Consider the following 21,789-nt stretch of genomic DNA (forward strand, 5'->3'; position numbering starts at 1 on the left):
GGACTCTTTTTTTTCTTCTTGCTGTTTTAATTGGGTGTTTTTCTACTACCTTGTCTTCCAAATTGCTGATTTGATTCTCTGCCTCATCTAATATGCTGTTGATTCCTTCTTTATTTCAAATGTTGTATTCTTCATTTTTTACTTTTTTTTATGTTTTCTATTTCTGTAAGTTCTCACTGAGTCCATCTTAATACTTTTCCCCTAAGTTCATTGAGCATTCTTATAACCAGTATTTTGAACTGTGCATCAGATCAATTGCTTGCCTCCATTTTGTTTAGTACCTTTTCTATAGTTTTGTTTGTTCTTTTATTTTGGACATGTTTCTTTGTTGCTTTATTTTGGCTGTTTCTGTGTATTAGGTAGAGCTGCCACATCTCCCAGTTAGAGTGTCCTAATGTAGTAGTTATCTCATGGAGCCTAGTGGTGAAGTTGTCTTGGTCACCTGGAGCTCCAGGGGTGTCCTGTATATGGGTTGTGTGTCCTCCTATTGTAGTTGAGCCTTTATTGCTGTTAGTACATCAGTGGGTAGGATTGACCCTCAGGCAGACAGGCTCTGACAGCTGAGCATGACTTAAGCGGACAAGCTGTTGTTCAGATGTTGACCCCACGGAATGAGATTTGCTTTAGTGAGGCTCTGTGCCTGTCTAGTTCATTCTTCGGATATTTTGTTTATGGAGCTAATTGGGTGGTACTCTGCTCTTGTCTGAAGCTGGCTACTGGGTTTGTTGATTCTGGGGCTTCTTAGGGGCTCTGGTATAGTGTGAGGTGGGCACTGTTTGTGAGTGGCTTGGGGTCCGTTGGTAGAAGCTACAAAGTGATCTGCCTTTGGTTGCCGGTTGTGCTGGGCTTGGTGGTGCTTGGGAGAGGCTATGCCAGGAACCCAGGCCGGCTGCCACTAATGCCTGACTTGGGACCTTTGGGTAAGGAGCCATGATTTGAGCTGAGGCCTACTGCCACTTATGCTAGGCTTGTGGCCTTTTGGTTGAAGCTACATTCCAAGTCAATACCGAATGTAGCTTTCGCCAGGTTTGGGGCCACATGATGGGAGTTACAATGCAAGCTGAGACCAATTACTGCTTGTGCTGGGCTTGAGGACACTTAGTAAGAGGTGTGGGGCACACCAAGGCCAGCTGCCACTTGTTTGAGCTTTGTGGACCTTACATTTTAAGTCCTCAGCATGAGCTTAAGGCTGGCTGCTTCTGTGAAGGAGCCACTGAAAGAGGCTGTGGCTGGATATCTTTGTTCAGTGGAACAGGGTCTCAGGGAATCACCTGTGGGGTGAAAGATGTTTATTAGGTTAATGGAGAGCCTAGATTTAACACTGTGCTGTGTCCTGGCTGGGTTGGGGAGGGCTCAACAAAGAAACAGTGGCACCTGCCAGCACTTTTGTCCCCGGAGAGAACCACACCTAACTGCTCCTCCAGCCCTTGTCCTGAAGCTAGTCAGTTCAGGTTCACTCTTTATGTTCCTGGCACTTTTTGAGCTGCTACCCCAGTGCTTAAGCCCAGAGCAAGCGTGTTTGTGAGTAAAGGGCTGTACAGTACAACTGGGTTTCCGGCAGCCCTTCATCTCACCTGCATGGAGACTCTGCTGACTTTCACAGCCAGCTGTTGTGGGGCCTTTCTTCCCGGCACTGGTGCTACAGGCTGAGGAATTTGGTGTGTGGCCCAGACCCCTTGCTCCTCGGGGGAGAGCTCTGCAGCCAAGCTGTCATTTCCAATTCTTCACCTCCACATGTGGGTGTGGGACCAACTTGTTTTGGTCTCTGCCCCTCCTCGATGGGGCTTCATTATATCCTTAGTTGTGAGAGTTCTTTTCAGATAGTCTTCAGGTGGTTCTCGGGGGTGGTGGTTCTGTAATTTAGTTGTAATTATGATGTGGCTGTGGGAGGAGTAGTTTCCTACTCTACCATCTTGACTGGAAATATCTGACTCTTTTTTTAAAACTTCCCGTGGCTTCCAGTCAGTTCTGGAGTGTTGTGATCACGGCTGTGGGTCTGCCAGCCCCCATTCTCCTGCTTAGTGCCGAATTCTTTGTCAGCGGTCAAAAAACCCTTAAAACTGGTCATTCTTTCCCACAGGTACAACTCATATCCACCTGTTTGCACCCATTGTTTAGTGTTTCTCTCTTTTGGGGGGAACTGTGGATTATATAAGTGGCCATCCTCTATTGACTTCAGGGTACATGGAGAAAGAAGATCCACTTTTGTTTGTCTTAGGCTCCGCCCTTCCAGAGCAGCATCTGTCACTGAATGGGCACTGCAGAGTGACGGCTCAACGACCGACTGACAGGCCAAGTCTTTTGCTGTTCCTTACAGGCTGAGTCTGAGGATCTCACAGCTGGCTCCCCCTTAGTATGGCCAATGAAGAGGATGACCCAGTCATACAGGAGGTAACTGCTGCTTCCCACCCTCTGCCCAGGCTCCCAGAGTGCCCACTCCCAGGGCTTCAGGCAGTGGGGCTGGGTTCCTTCCATCCTTCCTCAGGCCACCCTGGGAGCTTCTTTTTCTAGGTACCTCTTGCTCCCTTCAGATCTCTGATACAGCATCTCCTTGTCAGAACAGCTCCCCTGACCACTCTTGTGCTTATGTGGCATTCTCCTCTTGCACACTGCCCCTCTTCCCACAACAGTCTAGCCCCTTATGTTGGACTTGCCTTGCACTTGGCTACAATACTTACTAGACATAATTCTTCTTCTGTTAGAATGTAAACCTGTGAAAGCAGAACTTTGATTCTGTTCACTGTGTCCACAAAGCCAGGTTCAGTTCCTTGGGCATGATACATAGTTGGTGGCATTATGTTGTTGAATTAATGAATGAGTCTGACATCTCCCCTTTACCTTACTCATTCAGCAGTTATTCACTGAATCCATCTGGGGCTGTGACGACAGTGAGGAGAGGCAGTGTTCCTACCCCCCCTCAGGCAGATTAGGATCTCTGGGGAAAGACTGAGGAGGGAGGAGTCTTAAGAAGCAGACAATGGGGAAGGCGGTTTCAGATCAGGACACTTTCTAGAGTCTCTGGGCCTTTGCACATGCTGTTTTCTCCACCAGAAGGCCCTTCACACAAGCCTTCCCTGTGCCTGATGACCCTTCACTAGTCCTTGAGGCCTGGATATGGGAGAGTACATGGTTCCTAGGAAGAGCTGGGAGGCAGGAAGGTCAACTACCACATGCTGGGGCAGGGTGGTTAGTGTTGAAAAGAAAGTAGGGCTGGTCAGTCTCTGAGGGGCTTGTATACCACCATAGACAGGGTGATAGGTTGATCCAGACTCCGTGGTGGAAGGCACATGGAAGACACCTTCCCGTCTCCTCTGCATCAGAAAAGTATTTACTCTAGCTCTGGGATGCTGCCTAGTCTGGGCAGCCCCCAGGGAAGAGGCATTTTACTGGATTACTGTGAACCTTGGTTAGGGGGCCACCTGGACCCTTGTACTAGCCCCCTAAGAGCTGTAGGGAGGAGGGCCCTGGATATATCCAGATTGGAGACTTGGTTCCGTTTTGTTTTAGCAATAGCTAAGCTCTTCCCTTGATCCCAGATTGCTTGGGGGCCACTGCCCCTCATGTGAGCAGCGTAGGTCAGGAGTCTGCTCTGAGAGTTCTTTGCCAGGAGAGTTCTTTGTCCTGGTTAAGTCTTCTTCCCTTGTTCCCAGATCGATGTCTACTTGGCCAAAAGTCTGGCAGAGAAGCTGTATCTGTTTCAGGTAATTGTGGGACCTGGAGATAAAAAGGGGAAAGCAGGTGTTGGTGGGGTGGTGGAGATGCAATAAGTGGGGCCTGGGAACAGTGGGAGACCTCAGAGTATGTGATAGGACAGTTCTCTTTATTCCTGTAGGTGGGTTAGATAGTCTGTCATTTCTAAGACAGGAAACTGAGGCAGCCACGGAAGAATAAGCCCATATCATGGACATATGCACACCACTTTTTGCTTATGCATGCCTCTTGATGGGTATTGGATTCTTTCCACTTTTTGATGCTTAGGAATAACACATGCTGCTGTGAACATTCCTGTACAAGTGTTTGGGTGGATATGTGTTTTCATTGCTCTTGGATGTATCCCTAGGAATGGGTTTGCTGCGTCACATGGAAATTCAGCATTTTGTGGAACTGCCACACTGTTTTGTACCATTTTGCATTCTTAACAATTAGGTTATTGTTTTAAGTATTTTTTGTCCATGGCAGCAGCAGTGCTCCAAACATGTGCTTGGGATGAGGGCTACTGCCTATCCCCTAAGCTCTGCTTTTATAGGCTTTGGGGCTGGAGGCCCTCATTTGGGACTTCTGCACCTGTTTCCCTGACCATTCTGTGTTGGTGGGACTGGTACTGGTGGAGTAACCCCATGTGTGTTCAGGGTGTGCCATGCTTTGTGTGGTGAGGCTATGCGTGCTGGATGGAGGCAAGGAGCCAAGTTCGTAAGAAGCTAGTGGCAGGGTTAGGACCAGGACTCAGGCTGTCTGATGGCAGAACCTGTGCCCTTCAGCAGTACTCTTCCTGGCCCAGGCCCTTTGTAGGGCCTCTGGCCAGATGGGCTGTGTTCCAGGCTAGGCTGCAGGCCATTCTTGCACCTACACTCCAGGTTCCTGCCCCAGGCTCAGCCCAGGAAGCATGGAAAAGCCACTGTGCTGCTACTGAAGTGAGCTTTTAGGAAACAGCCATTTCCTCAGCTAGAATGTAGCTGACCTAATATGGCTCCCAGAGGAATACTAACTTCATATACTGCCACGCCTCTCCGCAGGCTCACTCCCATGGCTGTCATGGTGCTTTTTGAAAATCATTCTAAACCTTGCCTCATCTGTCCACCCAGTAGCATGCAGATCCTTTCTCAATCTTTAGCTTTTTGTGATGGGAAAGTCACACAAAAACAAAAGGGGAGAGACTGGTATAATGAACTCCCATGTGGCCTCATCTGGCTTCAGCAATGAGTAGCACTTAGCCAGTCTTGTTTTCCCTCTTTGCCCCCCTGTGGTCTGTGTCCCTTGTCCTCTTCTACCTGGTGGCCGGCAGACTGGTAGTTTGACCTCTGACCTCACTTTTGATTCCCATGGCAGTTTTTCTGTAGGTGCCGGAGTCCATGGGGTGATGTGTGTGGGCTTTGGGTTCCTGAGACTTGGGAGTGTCCTGTGAGTCAGAGACATCGAAAAGCTCTTCAGCAGGGGGCTGGGTGTAGACCAGGGCCCTCTGAGCTTGGTGGGGGTAGGGCGACAGTGGGGCTTCTTGGCCAGAGTTCCCTGAGTGGCTCTGGTTGGGGCTGGGCAAGGTGCACTGATGGCTCCCTTGGCCTCCCTAGTACCCCGTGCGTCCAGCCTCGATGACCTATGATGACATTCCACACCTCTCAGCCAAGATCAAGCCGAAGCAGCAGAAGGTGGGGCTGCCCTCTGTGATGGAAGTGAGCGGTTTGGGTGGGAGCTGGTGGAGGTGAGGAGATGAGCCATTTGGTGACTGGAAGCTCAGAGAAGGAATTAATGGAGTTAGAAGAACCAGCAACTTGTAGGTCCTTGAAAGATGAGAAAGGAAGGACTTTCCAGAAATAAGGAGGGTGGGCAGCTCCAGAGGCCAGGAAAAGTGAGATTCCAGTTAGCAAATGGCATTGGGGGCTCATGTTCACAGGTGTGGTGGGGGCCAGTGTGAAGCAGGCCAATTGTGAAACATCTAGTGCCTTGAAGGGGCAGGGTGGTGGGGACTAGGACAGCTAGAGACCTGGCACTGGGGTGGCTGCAGCACCAGGCCCATTGCCACAGAGACAAGTCCTCCCAGTATTGCCAGTGCTACTGACTTTGCCAGAGAAAGTGGAAGTAAGATTTTTATGAGAAACCTTGATTTTTAATCCCAGTTATAGATCTCTGGCAGTGGAGCTTGGGGGAAGGGACAGACAAAACTATTATACAAGAAAACTACTCTGGCCTTTTCTGTTGGAATTGGCGTTTGTGTTCTGTGGTGTAGACTGAAGTGTAGATGCCCCTGGGGAGGGACATGTGTCTGTCCTACTTTTGGGTAGGGCCAGGATTCGCAGTCCTCATAGCTGGTGGTGGGGGTCCTTCCTACCTCTAGGTAGAGCTTGAGATGGCCATCGACACCCTGAACCCCAACTACTGCCGCAGCAAAGGGGAGCAGATCGCACTGAACGTGGATGGTGCCTGCGCAGATGAGACCAGCACATACTCCTCGTGAGTCCCCAGCCCCAGGCCTCCAGCTTCACTGTGTTCCAAAGTGAGCCTTCCAAAGGCCTTAAAGACAATGAGGCCATACGCAGTGTGGCTGGGCTCCCCGTCGGCACCCACACTGGAGCGGCTGGGCCTAGTGCAGACCCTTCCCTGCAGGACACATCTTCCAGGAAAAGACTTCTCCTACCAGGTTCTTCCCAGGCTCCTTGAGAGGAGTGGGGGCTCCTACCTCCTGCTTGTCTCTTGGGGCCCACACAAGCTTTGGGTTCTGTTGCCCCAGTTTCCCTCCTGCAGCACATGTAGCCTATCCTGTGGGCTAGGTCCCTGGCTGTTTGGTTTCAGAAGGTATCAGGTCCCTGTGCCTGCCAGGCCTGGGTTAGGCACTTCCTCCCCTGGACACCTGTTCTCCCTGTGCTCTCAGGAAGCTGATGGATAAGCAGACATTCTGCTCCTCCCAGACCACCAGTAACACATCCCGCTATGCTGCTGCACTCTACAGGCAAGGTACCTCTGCTGGGCATCCTGGGCTGCTGTGGCACATGGAGGCCAATGGTGGAGGGAAGTGGGGTGGAGGCTGGGATGGGGAGAGGCTTGCCCTAGTCTGGTGTCCACCTCCTCCCCCAAATGCTAGACGTCTGCAGGGCCAAGCACCTTGTGCAAGTAATAGGTTGTGAGCGGACCAGAGTTGACTATCCTGAGGGACTCTGACTAGTCATTGCTCGTTCTGATAGGGATGGGTCTCCAAAGTCATTGTCTTCCTAGGAAACAGACATACACAGCATAACTTTTGAGACAGGTGGTAGATTCATGTTTTCCAAACAAGGTACTTAAACGACCCAGCAATTTCCTTCCTACACAGCATCTACCCAGGGGAAATGAAAGCTATGTCCACATCAAAATTTGTACACAGACGTTCACAGCAGCATTATTCATGATAGTGAAAGGAAAGGAACATCCACCTGTCCATGAGCTGATGCCTGGATGACAATGTAGTGTAGCCGCTTAGTGGAATCTTAGTCATCTCAAAGGGTAAGGGATGGATACATGTTCCACAGATGTGCCTGGAGAGCAGTGGGCCATGTGAAAGTGGTGAGTCATAAAGACCACACTTTGTGATTCCATCCCTGTGAAGCCATCCAGAACAGACCAATCCACAGAGACAGAAGGCAGAGGAGTGGTTGCCAGGGGCTGTGGAGGGACTCAGGACGCATATGGAGCTTTTTGGGGCATGATGAACCGTTCTTAAATTGATTGTGGTACTGGTTATACAGTTTGAAATGTTAGAGTACATTGAATTGTATGGCTTAAGTGGGTGTATTGTATTGTGTATGAGTTATATCTCAAAGCTGTTTCAAAGTACAAGGTCCTGGGAATATATTTAGAGTTTATGAAGTAATAAATTAAACAAATTTGAGCACTTAGGAAACAGTAGAATCAAAAGTAGCATCAAGTAATTATACTTAAACACCACATTTTGGCAGCCAGACCATCCATGTATTTACTCCTTATGTGGAGTATTCTGCTCCATCTGGGGTCTAGAGAGCTTTGACAGAGCCCTAGCCTCCGATTTGTTCTCTTTGAAGCCCACATTCATCTGTAAAATTGATTTTGTGCACTGCTTCCCAGGGCATGGTCTGATTCACAGGAAAATGCCATGACCTTCATCAAAGGCTATATAGAGATGCACCTTCACCTCAGGAGCTGCTTTCCTGGCCACATTTGCAGTAGCTGACTTCTTAATGGGATGGGTGGGATTCTGGCAAGAAGAGGTGGGGGGATGAGAGAGCGGGGACCTCCAGGTATATATGGGGTTGGGGAGGCAATGAGAGTGGTCCAGCCAATGCCTGGCTGGGAAAAAACATGTGTGTTTGTGGATTACTTGCCTGTTGTTAGAGCAAGCAGCTGGAGGGAGGGCAGTGGGACGAGGGTCAGGAGAGCCTTGACTGCATGTGGAAGAGGGTTTGCAAGCAGGTTTTAAAGAAGTTGCTTTGAGTCTGGATTTGTGTTCTGACCCAGTTGTATGCTTGCTGTGTCCAGCAGGGCCAGTTGGGTCATTTCACTGGTGCCAAGGCTCTAGGATCAGAGGTGAAGGTGGTTTGGTATTGGGCCAAGGTCTTCGGGGAGTCTGGGGCACTAGGTGACTGGTTGCCATGAGCCGGGCTGGGTGGGTTGGCTCAATTCCTAGAGTCGGGTCCAAGTGCTTCTTCCTTTGTCAGGTGAGCTCCACCTGACGCCTTTGCACGGCATCCTGCAGCTGCGGCCCAGCTTCTCCTACCTGGATAAGGCAGATGCCAAGCACCGAGAGAGGGAGGCAGCCAATGAGGGTGAGCGCTGACCCCTGCCCACCACCAACTCTGTTGTCTGTCTGTGACTTGGCGGGTTGGGTTGGCCATGGGGAAGGTATTAAATGGATGGATTATAGATTTAGGAGGATCCCTGGCCTCTACCCACTGGGTACCAGTAGTACTCACCCCCCGAAATGTCTCTGTGCATTTCCAAATGTCCCCTGGGGTGGAGGTGAGGGCAAAATTGCACCAACTTGAGAACCACTGACATGTATTTACCTGCATCTAGAAGGAAAATTCACAGACACTGCTGCTTGGGGCATCGGTGGGGACAGGGCTGGAAATGGGGGCTCCACTAGAGGCTGCGAGCAGGCCTGGTTTTTCTTGCTGCAGGGGACTCTTCGCAGGACGAGGCAGAAGAGGATGTGAAGCAGATCACGGTAAGCTCCAGCCTAAGAGGGAGTGTTAGCAGGGAGGCAGCAGGGCCGGTTTTGTATCTTAGTGGTCTAGCGAGCAAGAGCAGGAGGGTCTGTGTAGAATGTGTGCTCTGTGTGAAACAGATGCAGAAACCGTGTGTGTTCTTTAGAGCTTTCCTGCTGAGCTGCCCAAAGAGACAGCCTTACCTCTTCCCAGCCGAGCTGTCCCAGCTGTAAATAGGGTGACGGCCTCAGGTGTGTGTGAGATACGGGATCCTGGCTTTGCCTGGAATTGCTGGGAAGAGGAAGCCATGGCCCAGGGCTCAGGGGCCCAGTGCACATACAGACATTGCCTGCACCCTGACATTCTTGCTTTAACAGGGCCACAGACCCGTTAACTATGTGATTCTGTCTCTTAAGTGGTACATGTTTGAAGAATTCCTATCTTAATAGTTATTCCTGTGTTTTAAAGATTGTTAGAAGAATATTGACCTTTCATGTATGGCTTATAAAGTCTCTCCTATTTAAGTATCTTTATATTAAAATAATCGATTAAGTATTTAAAGAAAAATATTGCACAAATCATGTGGGCAGTACATAGTGTGGCTAAGGTTATGAATGTTTGCATGTCCTTGAAAAGTTAGTGAATTCTGGCATAACCAATGTGGGGGACCCATCTGTTCTCTCAGTAGTTTATTGGATGACCTTAGATAACTCCCTTCTTGGGGACTCTGCCCACCCCACCCCCCTTTTTAATGTATTTCTTTGTAGAGAGAAGGGAAAGGAGGGAGAAAGGCAAAGAAATATCACTTGGTTGCCTCTCACATGTGCCCCAAATAGGGACTGAACTCACAACCCAAGCAGTTTCCCTGACCAGCAATCAAACCAGTGACCTTTCGCTTTGCTGAACGATGCCCAGCCATCTGAGCCACACAGGTCGGGGTGCTCTGGCCCTTTTAACAAGCCAATCTTAGGCCTGTGTGCCTTCAAGGCCCACTGTAGAGTCCCTGAATTCTATAATCTGATCACAGAGAGGTGACTGGGGGCTTGGCTCCATCTGAACTCTAAGCAACAGATACCAGATCTAAATGGCACAGGTGAAAAAATGGAATGTATTGATCCTTGTTACTGAAAAATTGAGGGGCAGCTTTAGGTATGCCTGAATTTAGGTGCTCAGAGTCTGTCAATGACACCTGATTTCTCCATCTCTAGGTTTTGTTTTTTTCTTTGGCATCTAGGCAAGGTGTCTGTCCCCACTTGTAGAGAGAATTGTCCCAGCTCCAGGCTTACCTCCTCCCACTTTTTAAGACCCCAGGGGGAAAGAAACTTCTTTCCATTACTTCTGACTAAAGTTTCAGACTGGACTCATTGGTTTGGCCAACCCTGAACCAGTCCCTGCAGCTAAGAGGATTTGGTGCACAAGTTGTTTACCTGCCCACTCCTATAGCTGGGAGTGTGTTTGTGGGGAGGGTTCTTAGGTAGGAACTAAAGGGGAGGTGGTTTGTTTTTTTTTTTTCCATAGGAAAATGTGGGTACAGCCACCAGTGAGTGGAAACAGATAGGGCTTTAGGCAGGCAGTACCCTGAGAAAGCTGTTTCCTAGCCTGTGTTGGCAAGTCACAGAGTGGGACATGGTTAAAACTGAATTTAAAAGACCTGTGTCAGGAAATGAGGGGAAGGTGGGAGTGGAAAATGCCCCAGATGTGGGGCCCTCTGGCCTGGTGGGGCTGAGGCCTGAGTCTGTGCTGCCTCCCATCCCCCAGGTGCGGTTCTCTCGGCCTGAATCGGAGCAGGCTCGACAGCGCCGGGTGCAGTCCTATGAGTTCCTGCAGAAGAAGCACGCTGAGGAGCCCTGGGTCCACCTGCACTACTACAGCCTGAGGGTGAGCTGGGTCCTCAGGCTGCTGTTGACCCTCCCAGCACAGGGTCCTGGAGGAAGAGCCCAATGCTCAGGAAGTATGGCAGCGTGGCCTCCCTCTCTCACTTTTGCCGTACTTCATTTGTGGCCACATGATTGATAACACCACAGGGAAAGGAGGTTAAATCTGGTGGGCAGTGTGTCCTCCATGCTAGCTGATCCACTCTGCACCCTAGAGGAAGAACGTGTGAGGTGGGGCTGGGTCTGCTGCTCCTGGTCTTGGGTGCAGTCCCAGGCTCTCCCCAGCATAAACATTTTGCTGGACTCAGGAGTGAGGTTGGGGTCTGGTTACATATTTTTTGTGCACTGTGGGCCCTCAACTCAAGCACACTCCATTTGGTGCACTGTGGAGTACCTGCTTTCACATGGCTGGAGTCCCTGTGTTACCAGCTAAGGGTGATTTTTACCGTGCTTGGATTTCACCTCGTGCATTGACTTGAGACCCCATTTTCCGAATACATATGGAGTGAGGGAAGCAATTGAGTATTAGCTCCCAACACATCACAGGCTAGGGTCCCTAGCATTTTTCTTAGGGTGGAGTCCTGATTTTCTGGAACCTTCCTGAGAGAGAGATGTGTTGACAGAGGCTTGATTCAGGGTCAGATTCAGACTTCCAGAAGCTCTGCTATTTCCTAGTGTGTGACCTTGGGCAAGTTACCTAATCTCTCTGAATCTCTTTCTTATGGGAATAATAGTAGGACCTAACTTGGTAGCATTATTTTGAGGCTAGATGAGTTGGTCTACATACAGCCATTGGTACAGAGCTTTGGTGCACAGTAGGTACTCACTGAATGTCAGCTTTCATTTTCATCACCGCTCCTAGTGTCCCTGTGTTACAGACAGGGCATTGAGCACAGTGCTGGGGCCGTGTGGTCATAAAGCCTAGAAGGTAGTTGGTTGAGGCCATACCACAGGCCTGGAGTGGCAAACCTACTAAGTTGCATGTGATCCTGTGGGCAGCCTTGGGCGGCTATAGCATAGTGATGCAGGGGTGAGAACTAGAAGGTGGAGGGCATGGGGCTGCCAGGCCTGGGGCTTCAGCTGAGGCTTCCCCCCATTTCCCCTAATAGGACAGCCATTCTGAGCATGAGCGCCAGTACTTGCTGTGCCAGGGCTCCAATGGGGTTGAAAACACGGAGCTTGTCAAATCACCCAGGTGAGCCTGGCTGGGACCGACACTGGTGTGGGTCCTCCCTTGGCACTGTGGCCCCTTCTGTAACCTGGGGGAGGGCCGAGGGAGCAGCGCCCCCATGTCAAAGAGATTGGTCCTCCTTTCCTTTAGCTGTGGGCAGGTTGGGGATGGGCTTCTCACTGCCTGCTGGCAAGGAGGCTTTAGCCTGGGAACAGCATGGGTTTACGGGCCTGGTGAATTGGAGATGCTCTGTGGCTGCTGACCCTGCCCTCTCCCCTCTTCCACAGTGACTACCTCATGATGTTGATGCCGCCCGGCCAGGAAGAGGAGAAGTGAGTAAAGGCAGCTGGACGATCTGCCATGGCTCTCTGCCTGCCACCTCTGACAAAATGCTTTTATTTCTAACAGAGACAAACCTGTGGCCCCCAGCAATGTCCTGTCCATGGCCCAGCTGCGCACCCTGCCCCTGGCCGATCAGATCAAGATCCTGATGAAGAATGGTGGGTGGTCACGCATGCTCGTCATACTCTCCACCTCCTAAGTCTGGGACAGAATGAGGACCAAGTTTGAGGCCAGAGGCCCGCTGTACCTGAGCTGCCCAGCTTCTCATCTGTGTCCTGGTCTGTGAAGGACGCCCTCCAGCAGACTGGTATCCCTCAGGGGTCAGCCTTTCCATGCCGCCCTCATTACTCCCCTTCTGTGTGAGCTTGGGCAGGTCACTTATTTTCCTGACCCTTAGTTTTCTTATCTATAAGATGGGACTAAGGTAACTCCTGAGGGCTGGGATGAGGGTTCAGAGAGGGTCAGGCTAATGCCAAGTCCTGCATGCGGATAAGGTGCTTAAACACGTTCACTTGCGCTATATTGTGGCGCCCACACAGTAGGGACTGGGCTTTTTCTTGGAGAACTTTCAAGGGTCAGAACATGTAGGGACCTGAAGCTAGTGACTGGAAGACCTGAGCCTTGACACCACCACCCCTGCCCCTCGAGCTGAGTCCTAGGCCCTGGGTTCTTTTTCTGGGGCTCACTCAGGGATCTCTGGGGCCTGAGCAGAGGGGAGCTCCTGCTAGGCCTGGGCCTACAGAGGACTAAGGGCCTTTCCCGGGCCTTCCCCTGCTCACTGGGCAGGGGGCTCAGTTAGTCGGGGTAAACAGAGAACAATGGTTAAGTGCATGGACTGTACCCATCTCCGGTCCAGTCCTGGCTCTGCCACTTACTAGCCAGATGATCATGGGGGGGTTTTGAAACCTCTGGACATGAGTAGAAGAGGGTGTGCCTCCTGGCACCCAGTTCCTCATAGGCATTTCCTCCAGGGTCCAATGGGCTATTATTTTACCCACGTGCTGGGGTTGCTGTTTTAACTTAACATTGCAGGCCTGCTAAGGGATAGAGGATGGCCCAGGGCTTTTCTTACCTTGCCTGACTTCCCTTTTCTGCATCTACAGTGAAGGTTATGCCTTTCGCCAACTTGATGAGCCTTCTGGGCCCCTCCATCGACTCTGTGGCTGTTTTGCGTGGCATCCAGAAGGTGGCAATGTTAGTCCAAGGAAATTGGGTGGTAAAGAGGTAAGACCAGCTCTAGCCCCTCAATGGGAGCACTTGACCCCCTTGAATGTAATATGATTGCTGATACTTGGGGTATCTACTTTAGTGGTTTCTGTTTGTCCTGTCTGTGCTGCATTTTATATTCATTTTTACTTTCTAGTGGATTTTTTCATTATTTCATTTTTCCTGCTAATTTGGAAGCTATCCTTTTTAAAATTGTTTTAGTGATTCCCTACAGATTTCAGCGTGCATGCATACTTGTTGCAGCTTATATTAATTGCTGCTTTTTACCCTTATCCAGGATAATTCAAAGAACTCAAAATGTTTTATGTATATCTTCCAACACACTTGCTGTTTTATTTGTATATTATAATTCTCTACTTTAAGCCCCACAAGACATTGTATTATCTGGTCAGTATTCTTTCCATCTGCTTACATATTTGCCTTTTGATTTTGTTCATTATTCTTTTCTGTGTCTCTGAGTTTCTGTCTGGGATATTTCCTTTTGCTAAAGAGTGTCGTGGCATTTCTTTTAATGAAGTCTGCAGGGGGTAAATTGCCTTGGCATTCGTTTATCTGGAAATGTCTCTTTCAGCTTGATTCTTGAAGGGTAGTTTCTACTGGGTGTAAATTCTAGGTACAGCATTTGAAGGTATTCTGCTTTTGTGTCCCTCTGGCTGCTTTTAAGATTTTCCCTTGTATTGGCTTTCCACAGTTCACTGATGTGTCTGAGTGTGGTTTGTTTGTTTGTTTGTTTGTTTGTTTTGATGAGCATTGTTGCGGGTCACTGATCTTGAATTTTCAGTAGTTTCTCTTTTCCTGGGATTCCTCCACTAGTCTATCTGCCTCCTACACCAGACTGCCAGTTTCAAGGGGGTAGGGACTGTCTGTGTTGACTCCCCTACTTCCCTTGTACTCAGTATAAAGCCTGGCTCAAGTACTCACTTTTTTTAGAAAAGGTTTTACTTACTTATATTTAGAGAGAGGAGAAAGGAGGGAAATAGAGAGGGAGAGAAACATTGATGTGCAAGAGAAACATTGATCAGTTGCCTCTCACATGCCACCCCCAGCTGGGGGCCTGGCCCACAACCCAGGCAAGTGCCCCGACCAGTAGGCGAACCCACACCCTTCTGGTTCTCAGACTGGCGCTCCGTCTGCTGAGCCACACTGAGCTAAAGTACTCACTTGTAATAAAGTACAGTCTACGGGGAAAATCTGTCAAAAAACGAACTGTTACAAATTTTTAAGAAAATAATTCACTGCAAAAAGTCTATCATTTTCTGGTTGGTTAGCTAAGTAAATTGTAAAGTATATTTGTGTCTGGGCCACATGGTGGTGCCTCTTCACTGGAAGCACAGGCCTCACATACCTGGTTGGTATCTTTAATTATAGAAGACCTTCGAGATGGCACATCATTCATTAGATGGGGCCCTGTGTATATATGCGTCACACATGACAGTGTCCTCCATTATACACCATTATACAGAGGACACTGTCCCAAAGCCTGGCAGTGAGACTCCCACAGCTGGGTTGAAGCTTTGCCCAACGCCACATGTGCTCCTGGGCTGCTGGTGGTCTGTCCCTGTGACTTGAAGGTAGGGTTTCCTGGACCTTTCATATTATTTAGGTCCTGCTGTGGTCTCTGCCCTGACACTGCCCTCACTGCCACACCAAGGCCTGTAATGCCCCTTCCTTGCCCTGTCCTTTGGGTCCCTGTAAGGAGATAATGCATAGTTCGTCTATTTGTTCATTGTGTCTCATTGCTTGTCCTTGGAGACACTCTCATTCAGACATTGTCCCTGTCCTCAGATTTGAGAGGCAAGAGCAGCACATTGAATGTAGAGGTCAAGGGCTGGGTCACTATCATTTAACACCTGCTCAGCAGCTACCTCCACTCTCTGTGGTAGCAATGAATAGCACAGGCCAAGGCCAGGTCCCTGTCCCCAGAGTTTTTATGGGAAGGGGGTGGGCACAGAGCTTGACCTTGAAGGATGGGTTGTAGTTGCTGGCCAAGTAGGATTGGGGTGGGGGGACTGTGAGGCAGCAGGGACAGAGGCCCCAGCGGTGTGGGGTTCTGGGGGTGGTGTTTGTGTTCCTAGGCAAGGGGATCATGGTTGTGCTGTGGAAGTGCGTGTAGTAAGCCTCAGAGCCTGTTCATTCACCTCCGGGCCATGAAGTTCTCTGAGCCTAGTGCTGGCCACATTCTTTCAAGGATTCAAACCAACTTGTGCTCAGGGCCTGTCCAGGTCCCAGCCCCCTAGCCCACACTCCCCTCCACCACCAGTCTGTCTCGGGCTTGTACCTGCTCTCCATGTGGGACCCACTGGTTTCCCAGAGGCCTGGGCTGGCCATGTCTGTCTTTGAGCCCCTGGGCCCTTCATGACTGTGCAGTGGGCCTTGAGGCTGGGCCAGTTGCTCCCCAGTGGGGAGCATCGAGTAGGGGTTGTGAGAGGTAGGTATGTGTGGGGAGGGAGCTTCTGTCCTGCATATGTTCACGAGAGCCAGGCTCCTGGGGGACAGCATGGGCTCTGAGGGGAGCTGTCAGGCCCAGGCCTGCACTACCCCATATTGGAAAGAGACCTGGGCTTCCACTTGGAGCCTGGGCAGGGGACAGGAGTCAGATGGGGCTGAAGACAGGGGCTGACCTGCCACCCCTACTCTCATTGGCAGTGACATCCTGTACCCCAAGGACTCTTCCAGTCCTCACAGTGGTGTGCCCGCCGAGGTGCTCTGCAGGGGCCGAGACTTTGTTGTAAGTGCCCGGGCTCTCTGTCCTCCAGGGTTGTGGGAGAGGTGGCCATGGGAGGAGGGTGGGGACAGCACAGGGATTCTAGGACTTTAACTGTGTGCATAGGGCAAGTATGTGTGGGCAGGGTGGGAGGATCTGGATTCTGCCTTTCTTCTTCCTCCTCTTGGAATCCTGGGGTCTTGGCTTCATATGAACCTTTGAGTTTCTCTCGCTGGGAGTTGCAAATTGGTGCCTCACTGAGTGGATTCTGTCCAAGAAGCATGTTTCATTTGGCTTGAGTGGTATTTTTGATTTGGCTGTTGATTTTTACAAATCAAAGTTATGATGCAGACCATATTTTCTAGCTCATTATGAATAATTGGAGAGTCTGGTATGACTGACCCACAGCCCTGAACCGCACTGAGTTTGGACAGGGCTGACAATTCCCAGTTTACAGAGAATTGTTGCCATGGGCTTTTGCAACTCCAGAGCTAGGTCATCCTTCCATTCCACCACCCACCTGCTAAGCCTTGCCCATATCCAGAACTTCAGTCCCTGCCTCACAGTATTCTTGCGTTTGCTCAGTTTGTCTACTTAGAGCACCCACCGCGGCCGTGATGTGCGGGCCTGGCGGCACGGGGCATCCTCTAAGCTGAAGAGTGTGTCTGTGGTTTCTCTTTTTCCGACTCACCCAGCTCCTTGGCAGTCACTCCAGGGGCCTGTGTGCTTCATCTTTGTCTCTGGGGGTCAGAGAGCAGTTTGTATTGACTCCCAGGTTTGCTCACCCTGCATGTGTACCATTTGCCCCTCACCGCCTGTCAGCCCTTCTCTGTTCCTGCAGATGCCGTCTAGTCTGGGTGCCTGGAAGAGGGGCTGGTCAAACCAGAGTTATTGTCGGTGATAAACGGGCAAGACATTCCTGACCAGGGAGTCTTTGCGGTCTAGGTAGAGCTGGGTGGGGTCCAGCTATTCTCCTGAAGGAGACAACCCTGGAGTCCTTAACAAGTGAGAAAAACAGGGGCTCAGAGTTAATGTAACTGCCCACAGCCAGACCCACACCCAAGTCTGCCTGACCCCAGGCACCCAGGATAGTGGCCTAGGTTCAGGGGACAGTTTCAGGAGCACCATCTCTGCTTCCTGGAAACATGCTTCTTTCTCCCTTAGATGTGGAAGTTTACACAGAGCCGGTGGGTGGTAAGGAAAGAGGTCGCAACAGTGACAAAAGTAAGTGATGTCAATCTGGAGGGAAGGGCAGGGGGCAGCTGTTAGAGGCTAGCCAACCTCACTGTTGCCCCACCCCCAGCTCTGTGCAGAGGATGTGAAGGATTTTCTGGAACACATGGCTGTGGTGAGGATTAACAAAGGCTGGGAATTCGTCCTGCCACCTGATGGGGAGTTCATCAAGAAGCACCCAGATGTGGTCCAGCGGCAGCACATGCTGTGGGCGGGCATCCAGGCCAAGTAAGGACTCGCTGGGCATGAGGCAGATTGGGGCCACATGCCCCCTTCCCACTCCGGTGGACACTGCTAGCTGACCCCAGAATCCCAGTGGAGGCCTGACATAGCCACTCCCTGCTGGTCACAGTGTTGTGGGGGGCGGAATCTCGGCATGCCCGTCATGTGCAGGGAGTGGGGCCCTCAGGAGCAAGAGCCTGGGTGGGTGGGCCTGTGTGCTGTAGGCAGGGCTGCCAGAGCTCCCAACACATGGTATCTTGTGGGATGGCCTACGTGATGGGGACATGGTTCAGGATTGTTTACTCTTCTTTTCAGATTAGAAAAAGTCTATAACCTTGTGAATGAAACCATGCCAAAGAAGCTGGATGGACAATCAGGTGTGCAGGATATTGGCTGGGCAGGCCCTTACCTGACACTGGGCTCAGTGGGGCTTGGGCTGGGGACAGGGTATGAGGGACAGAGGGTTTCTTCCCTTCCCACTGACCTCAGCCACAGGGACTGAGCACTTCTGTACTCAGGATGGTGTTAGGTCCTAGGCTCCTAGGACCTGCTTGCTCTCTTGGGTTGCCAGGAGGTAGGGGGCAGGGAGGACAAGAGAAATTGGCAGGAGCCCATCACCAACTCATCCTGGCTTGGATGTCTGCGTGTGGGAAGCTGATTTTCCCAGTTCTTTCTTCCTTTGCTGCTGGGGTAGCTAAACCCTCTTAGGTAAGGTTGGGGTAAGGCAAGGTTGGGTCACTTGCTACAGCCCCAGGTGGCCTGCATTGTTCCTTTCCCCTTGCTCTAGACTGCAGGATGTCTCTTTTCGGGATGGAAAAGATTGGCCTTGGGGTAGAGGGGCTGTGGGTCTTTGTCTCTGGACCCCCACTGGCCACTTTCTGTTTTCCTAAGCAGCCCTCCTCTCCTTGCAGGGCCTGCAGGGCTGGTCTCTGGGGACCAGCGGGTCCAAGTAGCCAAGAGCAGGGCTCAGCAGAACTCCATGCTACTGGCACAGGAGCTGCAGCAGAGGAAAGAGCAGGTCTGGGCATCCGAGGCCCTGCCTGGTGTGCGGATCAAGGAGGAGCCCCTGAGTGAGGAAGAAGAGGAAGAAGAGGAAGGCGAGCCCATGGACACCACCCCCAGTGGTGACTACCACAGCAGGCTGACCAATGGGCTGCCTGCTAGGCAGGTTACAGGTGGGGACAGTTTCAATGGGCTCCCATCCCCTGGCTGCACTAGCACCCTGGTGGCCCAGGAGCTGCGGGCCTTCGTGGAAGCCACCTTCCAGAGACAGTTCGTGCTCACACTGAGCGAGCTGAAGCGCCTCTTCAACCTGCACTTGGCTAGCCTGCCCCCAGGCCACACACTCTTCAGTGGCATCTCCGACCGAATGCTTCAGGACACGGTGCTGGCTGCTGGCTGCAAGCAGATACTGGTGCCTGTAAGTGGGGCCTGTGCTGTGGGAGTAACAACACATGGCTACCCTCTACCTGGGGTGAGGGTAGGTGGTAGAAAGAAGCCAAAGAGAGAAGTCAGTCGCTCTGTAGTGGCCTGAGTACTGCTGACACAAGGGTGGGGACTTGAGAAGACCACTGACCTGGGTTGGAATCTAGGCCCTCATGTGGTGGCCTTGAGTGACCTTAGGCCAGCCAGCCTTGGGCTCTGTACTTTCTTCTAAAATGGGCAAACATTTATCTGTCAGAGGACTTGGGTAAAGGCCAGGCACCCCTGTCTGCACCTCAGTTCATTTGTCAGCTTTGCCATTTTTAGGATGATTTCTAGTACCATTGATTTTTGCAGCCCACAGCTGAGGAGACCGAGTTTCAGAGAAGTGAGGTGAACCTTTTTAAAAGTCAAATGCTTAGAAAGTGACAGGGCTGGATTCTGAATGTCAGCATAGCGGCTTCAGCTCTTAAGTCCTTTCTGGTTCAGCTAAGATGAGCTGATCTTTTCACCAGAGTCCCCAGCTTGTACCTGGGTCCTGGAGGGCCTCCCTGTCCATAGAGGCTGCATTAGCATTTCTGGGGCCAGGCCTCTTGTCCTGCTGTTGACGGGGCCCCAAAGTGCAGGAAATGTAGAAGCAGAGCATGTGTTGGAGACCATTTCCTTAGCTCAAGGTGGAGTGCACCAGGCTGTGGTCTTAGGGAAGCTGTGCTGGTCTTTCTGCCAGGCTCTGCTCAGGCCTAGCAGCAAACAGGGTGAGGTGGGCTGCTGCCCCCTCTTAACAAGGGAGCATTGATGTTAGCAGTCCAGGGTCAGAAGATCTGCAGCCTTGGGTGAGCTGAGGCAAAGGACCATCCATGGGTATGCAAGGAACAGAAACTAGGATAAGAGGAACTGTGCTGGATGCCAGGCTGGTTGGGCTATTGCAGGAGGATTGGCTCTCATGGTGGGGAGCCTCCTTGGTGAGGTCTCTTATAGAAGGTACTGAGGTTTGGGGCCCTGCCCTATTTGGAGGCCCTGCTCCTTGACCACCTGACAAATCGATCCAGTTACCTGCAGGGTCACCTTTCTCTGAGCTTGGCCTGGCAGGAGAGGGGCACTTACCTGACATTGGCCAGGCTTTCCTAGGCAGCAGGAGAGAATAAATTGATGGGATACCCTGCTTCAGCCACCAGCACTTGCTCTTGCTTCACTTCTTCCTCCTGATTGGGTCAGTGTCTGGGGGACACTGTGGCCCTCTCTGCAGCTTGCCTCTTGCCTTCCCTCACTGTGATCCTGATGTGGGGACCAGATCAAGGTGATATTCAAGGTGGAAGAGACCTCAGGTCTGTTCAGGCTCATGTTTTTACACAAGGGAGGTGAGGCCCAGGGAAAGCAAATAGACTTTCACAGACTTGTTTAGCTTCTTGTTCTGCTACTTAATAGCTGTGTGACTACGGGGCAAAAAGTAGACATCTCTGATCTGGACTTTTCTCATGGACATTGGGGGCATAATACTTCACTACCACCTTGGTTTTTAATGATCAAATGAGACTATATGTGGGGTAGTAACCATTACTGTTCCCTGTGTTGTGGCACCAAGACTGGAACCCACCGTGCCAGGTGCCATCTTCCTTGCTCCCCACCCCCACCCAGAGCCTGGTCCCTACCAAACCCACCACTGACACAGCCCTTGTGGGAAGGGACTGAGAGGAGCCTGGATGCCCCAGGGAGTTTTGGGGGAGGCTTCTTAGGACACACCTGAGGGTTGGTATTTAGGGAAGGAGAACGCTGATGTTAAAAAGCATAGAGGTGAGCTAGTGGGAAAAACAGAAGCGCCCGCGTCCCCACCTTAATGAGCACACTGTGGACTTCAAGCCAGATGTGTAACGTTTCTGTCATTGCAGTCCTCCAAGGCCCTTAAGGGGGTGGCTGGCATCCTCCCAGAGGGGAGATGCGGCAAGGAGGGTGGGTCCACATGGTAAAGACAAAGAGACCAGCTCACGCCTGGGTCTTGCTTAGTTTCCCCCACAGACAGCTGCTTCCCCAGATGAGCAGAAGGTGTTTGCCCTATGGGAGTCTGGAGACATGAGCGATCAGGTAAGGTAACTTTTGCTGCTGGGAGGTGTTCCTGTAGGGGTGAGGCCTTTGGGGAACCTGGGGTGTAGTCTTGGTTCAGATTTTCCAGCCTCTCCCAATTCTAAATATTCTGTTTGCTGTCAAATAGGCTAGAGGTACCAGTAGTTTGAGCCCAAGTCAGTGGCTCCCAAATGCCAATCTCTGGGCCAGCTGTGTGAAAATTGCCTTTTAAAACACATATTGAGTCCCAGGACTGACCCCAGACATTGAATTCAGTTCATCAGGAATGGGGTAGCATCCTAGGTGCTTCAGTTTCTTACAGAGCTTCCTGGATGGATCTGATGTCCAGCTGGCTGGCAGACTGCGATGGAGCCCATTGCTCAGGGGGCCTCTGGCAGTAGGAATCACAAGGATTCCTTCTCAGGTCTTGGGTGCTGGATTTTTAAGTTGTAGAAATTTGTCATTTTCCTGTAGAAACTGGAAGCACCTTGGAGGTTCAGCGAACAGAAGGTGAATTAAACCAGTAGACTGTAATTATATAATCATGGACCCTGAGGTTCAGAAGTTTTCTCTAAATCGTGAAGATTAAGGTTTCATTGCTAAAACTCCAAAGACATGGGGGGAAGGGAGTCAGCAAGAGCCCCCCCACTGAGTTCTTGGTCTCTCGTG

At 51.0% G+C, this 21,789-nt stretch overlaps 1 protein-coding gene across 4 annotated transcripts in view; it reads left to right on the forward strand.

The window, feature by feature from the left end:
* The window catches only part of POLR3E (RNA polymerase III subunit E), a 41,322-nt gene that overhangs the window by 14,213 nt on the left and 5,320 nt on the right, over positions 1 to 21,789 (forward strand). For all 4 annotated transcript variants that reach the window (XM_037141197.2, XM_037141198.2, XM_037141199.2 and 1 more), the window contains 18 exons: positions 2,318 to 2,391; positions 3,651 to 3,701; positions 5,286 to 5,363; positions 6,050 to 6,165; positions 6,584 to 6,666; positions 8,379 to 8,486; positions 8,841 to 8,887; positions 10,626 to 10,745; positions 11,851 to 11,936; positions 12,200 to 12,244; positions 12,321 to 12,412; positions 13,358 to 13,478; positions 16,128 to 16,209; positions 17,350 to 17,409; positions 17,489 to 17,646; positions 17,956 to 18,017; positions 18,552 to 19,060; positions 21,064 to 21,141. In XM_037141197.2, the coding sequence (XP_036997092.2) occupies positions 2,356 to 2,391; positions 3,651 to 3,701; positions 5,286 to 5,363; positions 6,050 to 6,165; positions 6,584 to 6,666; positions 8,379 to 8,486; positions 8,841 to 8,887; positions 10,626 to 10,745; positions 11,851 to 11,936; positions 12,200 to 12,244; positions 12,321 to 12,412; positions 13,358 to 13,478; positions 16,128 to 16,209; positions 17,350 to 17,409; positions 17,489 to 17,646; positions 17,956 to 18,017; positions 18,552 to 19,060; positions 21,064 to 21,141 (1,932 nt within the window). In that variant the 5' untranslated portion in view covers positions 2,318 to 2,355. The remainder of the gene's footprint in view (positions 1 to 2,317; positions 2,392 to 3,650; positions 3,702 to 5,285; positions 5,364 to 6,049; positions 6,166 to 6,583; positions 6,667 to 8,378; positions 8,487 to 8,840; positions 8,888 to 10,625; positions 10,746 to 11,850; positions 11,937 to 12,199; positions 12,245 to 12,320; positions 12,413 to 13,357; positions 13,479 to 16,127; positions 16,210 to 17,349; positions 17,410 to 17,488; positions 17,647 to 17,955; positions 18,018 to 18,551; positions 19,061 to 21,063; positions 21,142 to 21,789) is intronic.

The sequence above is a fragment of the Artibeus jamaicensis genome, unplaced genomic scaffold (assembly GCF_021234435.1).
Source record: "Artibeus jamaicensis isolate MK-2021 breed Jamaican fruit bat unplaced genomic scaffold, CSHL_Jam_final scaffold_666, whole genome shotgun sequence".
Classification (NCBI taxonomy): domain Eukaryota; kingdom Metazoa; phylum Chordata; class Mammalia; order Chiroptera; family Phyllostomidae; genus Artibeus; species Artibeus jamaicensis.